Source organism: Lolium rigidum, chromosome 1 (assembly GCF_022539505.1).
Source record: "Lolium rigidum isolate FL_2022 chromosome 1, APGP_CSIRO_Lrig_0.1, whole genome shotgun sequence".
NCBI lineage: Eukaryota > Viridiplantae > Streptophyta > Magnoliopsida > Poales > Poaceae > Lolium > Lolium rigidum.
The window spans coordinates 348,952,339-348,959,046 of NC_061508.1; the positions used below are offsets into that span (position 1 = coordinate 348,952,339).

General features: G+C 53.8%; 1 protein-coding gene across 1 annotated transcript; it reads right to left on the reverse strand.

Moving 5' to 3' along the window:
* Window positions 1–3,042: 3,042 nt before the first annotated feature.
* LOC124684571 (plasma membrane ATPase-like) lies at window positions 3,043–6,305 on the reverse strand. Its single transcript, XM_047218851.1, has 5 exons — window positions 6,261–6,305; window positions 6,032–6,151; window positions 5,373–5,924; window positions 3,772–5,265; window positions 3,043–3,687 (listed from the first exon to the last, which is right to left on the reverse strand). The coding sequence occupies exons 1-5, from the start codon at window positions 6,303–6,305 to the stop codon at window positions 3,043–3,045; spliced, it is 2,856 nt and encodes a 951-aa protein (XP_047074807.1).
* Between the last annotated feature and the right edge of the window lie 403 nt (window positions 6,306–6,708).

Sequence of the window (6,708 nt, forward strand, 5' to 3'; positions counted from 1 at the left end):
GATAAAAACAAACAAATGGAGCATTTCATACATTCCATGGGCCATAGTGTGATGACCCAGCAAGGTACTAACGGGCCAATAATGTGGGTATAGTAGACGAGCAAATAAGAATGGGCCGGGAAATGGATGCTGTTATTTTAGCTGCATGGCTCAAACCATCTACTGGCATGAATGAGTTTCAGTAGAATTTTGCAGTTCTACGTTTCATGTGATCTGCATATAAACGGCAATACTAAGCAAGTAACCTTCACAAATTTCGCCTCAAGTGGCAGTGACATGAACTTCTTTTTTTTACGAAAATTCCACCGATCAATAATCATCAACAGTAGTATAAGGATGCCTAAAAGTAATAAAATTACAAATAGGTCAATGGACCACCTAGCGACGACTACAGACATTAGCACCAGCCGAAGGTGCGCCGCCGTCCTCGCCCTCCATCACCGGAGCCAGTCAAAGCTTGTCGTAGTAGAGCTTCTTGTAGTAGACAGACGGGAAGTCGTCGTGCTAAAGCCCCAAAGGACCAGCACACCCATTGGCGGAGCCAACACCGGGTCGAGCCTGGGCAACCGACCCGGCTCACTTTTTGGGGAAAAAAATCCCCATCGCATCCTGTCCCGCACGAACGAGCCCGACGCCCCGCCCCCGACCTAATCCCCAACCTCGCTCGCTCCCGCACGGCCGCACGCGCCGCCAGGCCTCGCTCGCTCCCGCCCCCCTCGCTGGCTCCCGCCGCCCTCGCTCGCTCCCGCGACGCGCCGCCACGCCCCATTCCCGACCGCCGCCCACGGGCGCCCGTCCGGCCGTCTGACCACCGCCGCGTAAGGCCGCCCGTCCTCTGCTGAGTCTGCTCGCCCCCGCCCCTCTCCAGTCTCCACGGCGCTGCAGCACCGCCGCGCACCATTCCCGAGTCTCGTGATGTATCAGTTAAAGAGCAAATGGCTATGATGGTGAGGTTAGTCATACTCTCACAATTCTTTCTCATACTCCCACAACTCAATTATCATATTCTCACAATTTCCATTGGTCAACCGCCTTATTACACTAGCTTTGATATTGCCTGTGGCAACAGCATCAGTAGAGAGGGTTTTCTCGGCCATGAAGATTATAAAATCAGATCTTCGAAACAAGATAGGGGATGATTGGCTCAATGATTTGATGATTTGCTATGTTGAGAAAGAGATATTTGCACAAACTGATGACAAGAAGATTATGCTTCGTTTTCATGCCTACGAGAACCGTAGAGGTCATCTTCCTCGTGGATTTCGACTTCCTAGCATGGATTCAACTTAATGGTATGATAATATCTCCTCAAAATGTAGCACTTTTGTATCTAGTTCTTGTTTTTTAGTCAGTTTGTACTTCTACTCGGTGAAATATGATAAATGCATCAGTATGGACCATTTTTTGTTGATTACATGTGATTTTTTGCCCCAAATTTTTTTAGAGCTTATTTGTTCGACCCGGCTCAATTCAAATCCTGGCTCCGCCACTGAGCACACCAGAGCAGTAACCATCGCCAATGATGACAACTGTAGATCGGAAAAGACTGACCTGAAACCACACAATCGAACACGAAAGACCATGGATTACGGGAGATCCACCGGACACACAACTCCACACGCCCCCCGCCGACGCTAGATGCACCACCGGAGCGAGGATAGGACGGGGAGGACCTTATTCTGACTTCAGGAAGTTGCCGCCGCCTCACCATCCCAAAGAAGACACCGAGAACAAACTAAACGAAGAACCGCAGTCCGCCACACCTCCAAGGCCCCAAATCCACCAAAGGCGGAGCGGACCGGCAGCGTCGCCGACAAGAAGGACAAAACCCTAGATGGGTTTTTGAGCCGCCTCCTGATCCAGCAGTGACATGAACTTCAGTGTACCATATCACGCTGCAGCAAAGAATTCAGCCTCAGTGGATAAAACGGAGCATAGTTCACCACCAGTGCACTTTTACCGTAACGTGATGTACTGCAGCCCAAAAGAAAGCAATGTCTCTATACCGGATTTAGCCATCTTTACTGTACCATTCTCATCATCTGCATTTTTCACAAATGTCTGCAAACCAGCAACTTCACTGTCATGATGTGTTACATTACATCTCTGCACTTGCAGTTCCCTTCCATGGTTCAGATAGTTGCTGCAAACCGGCAACGTCACTGCCATGATGATGCTTCATTCTCATGATAGCACGAGCACTCGAGCAGGCTCCATTGGGCGATAGTCGATAATGAGATGAGCACATATTTTTGCTTGAGTTAAAAATAAAAACTTATAATGATTAGCTATACCGCATCACACACAGAAAATAACAGTTCTGTCCCTGATGTAGTTTTTTTCCTTCATATAAACAAGGGATTTGCTTAGTTCTCAGTTCGTGCTCGGTGAAGGACTACACTGTTTGATTGCACGTGATTCGTGCATATGAACCGTATGTTTGGTTGCAATTGAATTTTTTTCAGTTGCAACTAAAAAAAAGTTAGTTGCAACTAAGGATGCACCTAGGAAAAAAAATTTGTGGACCGTTAAATTTTGCTTCGGGATTCGTTCTAGCTATCAGTTGCAACATGAGTTGAAACTAAAATTTGATGACATCGTAAATAAGAACAAAGTAAATTCCCACTGAGAAATAGTCACACTCTATAAATAAACAAGTGAGGGTGGGGGAAATGTGATGGGCCAGGCAGATACTAATTGGTGAGAATGTGATGATACAGCGAGATACTAATGGGCCAGTAAAATGGCCCTGTGGGACGAGCAAATAAAAATCGCCAAAGAGACTTCAGTAATCATGTAACCTTCATCAATAAAAAATCCCCAAAGAGACTTCTAAAATGGCCCCTACGGGACGAGCAAATAACAATATCTCTGAACTGAACAAACTAAATCACCAAAGCTAACCATGATTATTCATCATCATCAATCACCTGACCAATCTAACCTGTAACTTGACAAGAAAGAAAAGAGCAGAAAAAGGCAGTATCCTGAGTTCCTGACTACAGCTAATTTTTTTTTGAGTGTCTGCTGGCTATCCATCGATCAGACTGTGTAGTTGTGGTTGATGGTATCGATGTCGAGCCCCTTGAGCTTCACCACGGAGTCGACGTGGCCCTTGAGCGTGTGCAGCTCCCTCAGCCTGGCGATCTCGGCGCGCCGCTTGGCCTGCTCGGCGAGCTCCGAGAGCTCGCCCTTGTCCTCGCTGGCGCCGACTCCGGACGGCTCGGCACCGTCGCTGGGTGCGTGCAGGCCGTGCAGCGACCTCTGCGCGACGGCCCACTCCGCCTTGCGCTTGTCCGTGCCGTAGTCCACGCCCTGAGCGAACGCCGTCTTGCCGTCGAACACGTTGCTCCACCCTCTGCCGGAGAGGAAGTACCTGATGGCGAACTTGAGCACGTCGAGCGGGATGTAGGTGACGATGGAGAAGAGCCAGATGACGCCAGCCCAGCCCCATCCGACGCCCTTCATCTTGGCAAATGGCATGTCTGCGTACACCGCGATCAGCGTCGCCACCAGCTGGGCTGCCATGAACGCCAGGACGAGCAGGGCACCCGGCCGCTCTACGTACGACCAGCTCCGCGACCGTGTCACGAAGATGAGCGCTTGGCTGATGATGCTCACCTGCAGGTACACCGCTGCCATCAGCTCCTCCGTGCTCCCGCCAATCGGATGCACGTTCAATATCCTCTGCAAAATGCAACGACAATAATGTCAGTGCTGGAACGCTGGCCGGCGTTTGTAGCTCCTGTGAAAAGAAAGGCCGGTAGAGACCGTGAAGAAGTCGGTGGAATAGACGGCCCAGAAGAAGAGGACGGTGGCGAGGGCCTGGTAGGTGCCCAGGACGATGCCGGTGGCGAAGATCTCATTGAGGCGCCACGAGTCAGGGGTTGGCGACGGCTTGACTCTGTCCTTGGAGATTGTCATGATGGTGCCGTCGTTGAGGATGGCGATGATGAGCACCATGAACGGCGAGAAGTCGAACTGCCAGATGAGCGCGAGGAGTAGGAAGCCCAGCACGACACGGATGGTGATGGACACAGCGTAGATGGTGTAGTTCTTCATCCGCTGGAATATCGCCCTGCTCGTCAGCACGGCGCTAATGATCACGCTCAGCCCAGGCTCTGTGAGCACGATGTCCGACGCGCTCCGGGCTGCGTCGGTGGCATCAGCGACCGCGATGCCGATGTCCGCCTTCTTCAGCGCAGGAGCGTCGTTCACGCCGTCTCCGGTCATGCCGCATATGTGCTTCCGCTCTTGCAGCCGACGCACGATCTCGTACTTGTGCTCCGGGAACACGCCCGCGAAGCCGTCCGCCTTCTCGATGAGCTCGTCGACGTCCATGCCGCAGCTGTCGCCGCCCTTGAGGAGAGAGGTCGAGGGGTACATGTTGGTGCCCATGCCGAGGCGGCGCCCAGTCTCCTTGCCAATGGCCAGCTGGTCTCCCGTGATCATCTTGACGTTCACGCCCAGGTGGAGCGCGCGGCGGATGGTCTCTGCGCTGTCGTGCCGCGGCGGATCGAACAGCGGCAGCACGGCGAGGAACTGCCACGGAGACCCCTTCCCCTCCTTGCTCCGCTCCGGCACGCTCTGCCGCGCCACAGCGAGCGACCGCAGCCCACGGTCGGCGAACTTGCCGATGATGGCGTGCACGCGCCGCCGCACGTCCTCACGCAGCCCGCACAGATCGATGATCTGCTCCGGCGCACCCTTGCTGACGCGGTGCCACGTCCCATCGGCGCCGTCAACGTAGGTTATGGCCGTGCGCTTGTCCACAGGGTTGAAGGGCATGAAGTGCACCTCCTGGATGCCAGCGCGGGCCTCACTGGGGTCGGCGAGCATGCCGACGATGGACGCGTCGATGGCATCCTGGTTTTCCGTCCTCGAAGCCCGGGCAGCGTACAGCACCACGCCGTCCTTGTCCACGTCCCTGACAAAGGACTCGATCATGTTTTTGTCGACGGTTAGCTTGTTGAGCGTGAGGGTGCCCGTCTTGTCGCTGCAGAGCACGTCCATGCCGGCCATCTCCTCGATGGCGGTCATCCGCTTGGTGATGGCGCCCTGCTGAGAGAGGCGGTGCGAGCCGATGGCCATGGTGACGGAGAGCACGGTGGGCATGGCGATTGGGATTCCGCCGATGAGGAGCACGAGCAGGTTATCGATGCCGTCGCGGTATGCCCGGTGCTGGATCGGGTACATGATGATTATCTCTACGAGCATGCCGACGGCGATTGACACGATGCAGAAATTTCCGATCGCCGTCAGAACCTGATCCATCATTGACAAGCCCCATTAATTACTACTAGTACTGATCATAAAGTGTTTGAGAGTGAACAAAAGAAATACGTGGTCAGTTCTTCCACGTACGTACGTACCTTTTGGAAGTGGCCGACGTTGTTGGTGGAGTCGACGAGGTGGGCGGCCTTGCCAAAGAAGGTGTGGACGCCGGTGGCGATGACGACGGCCTCGATCTCGCCCTGCTTGCACGTCGAACCCGAGTACACGGGGTCGCCGGGGATCTTGGTGACCGGCATGGACTCGCCGGTGAGTGCTGACTGGTCGATCTTGAGAGGGTCACCTTCCAGAAGCCGCGCGTCGGCGGGGATGATGTCTCCGAGCTTGATGCTGACGATGTCTCCTGGGACGAGGATGGCGGCGTCCTGCTCCGACCACTTGCCGCCCCGGAGCACCTTGGTCTGCGGCGCCAGGCTCGCCATCAGCGCCGCCGCGGCGTTGCCGGCGTTGTTCTCCTCGATGAAGCTGATGGTGGAGTTGATGATGAGGAGGGTGACGATGCCCACGAAGTCCTGCCAGTCCGGGGGCTTGCCGCCGCCGTTGGCGAGGGCGATGGCCATGATGGCGGCGGATTCCATGACCCACGACAGTGGGTTCCACATGAACCCCAGGAATTTGAGGAACTTGCTCTCCTGCAGATCCACACGGATGAATACATACGCATGCACGATGAAGAATCGATCTACGGCACTTACGTGTTCTCCGTAGATCGGATCGGATAGTAGTGAGATTAAGGTACCTTCTTCTCCTCGAGTTTGTTGGGACCGAAGGTCTCGAGGCGGCGGGCGGCATCGTCGACGGAGAGGCCGTGCGGCGAGCACTGGAGCACTGAGAACACCTCCGCGATCGGGATCGCCTCCTGATCAAAACACGTACAGTACAACCGATCGAGTTACGTTAGCAATTAAACCGTACGGCGTGCATGCATGTTGGAGTTAAGATCCGAGGAGCCGAGGATGAGGACTTACAAGATCCACACTCTCGTTCCGGAGATCTTCGAGCGAGGCGGCCATGGCCGCCGGCGTGCGAGGTATGGAGCTCCCTCCCGGATCTGATAGCTAACAGATTGTAACTGATCGCTAAATTTGTTGGCTGTTATGGCACCATGAGCAATTTTTCACGGCGGCTAAAGAGGTGGTGGCTGCTGAGCGAAGTCACAGAATGTCAATTGTCACAAGTGTTAAAACCCTTCCCGTAATGTCAGGAGATCTTATTTTCCACTGATTTGCATGCAGCGAAATTTTTGGTACAGTTAAATTGTTTTTTTTTTTCAGCAGCTCCTCGTAGAACAAGCCTAGCACCGTCAGATTAGCATCAGGCAAGAGTTGATTCGTTATCTCAGAACGTGCGTACGTATCTCAATCCGGTAGTTTTGCATGCAACGGGCCCATAGAGTTTGGTGTGCTTTCTAAAACT

Bases quoted from the DNA above. Each gene is read 5' to 3' on its own strand.
- LOC124684571 (XM_047218851.1), bottom strand. From the start codon at position 6,305: ATGGCCGCCTCGCTCGAAGATCTCCGGAACGAGAGTGTGGATCTT. The intron at 6,152-6,260 runs GTAAGTCCTCAT...TGTTTTGATCAG, and splicing joins GGAACGAGAGTGTGGATCTT to GAGGCGATCCCGATCGCGGA. The intron at 3,688-3,771 runs GTCTCTACCGGC...TGCATTTTGCAG, and splicing joins ATTCCACCGACTTCTTCACG to AGGATATTGAACGTGCATCC.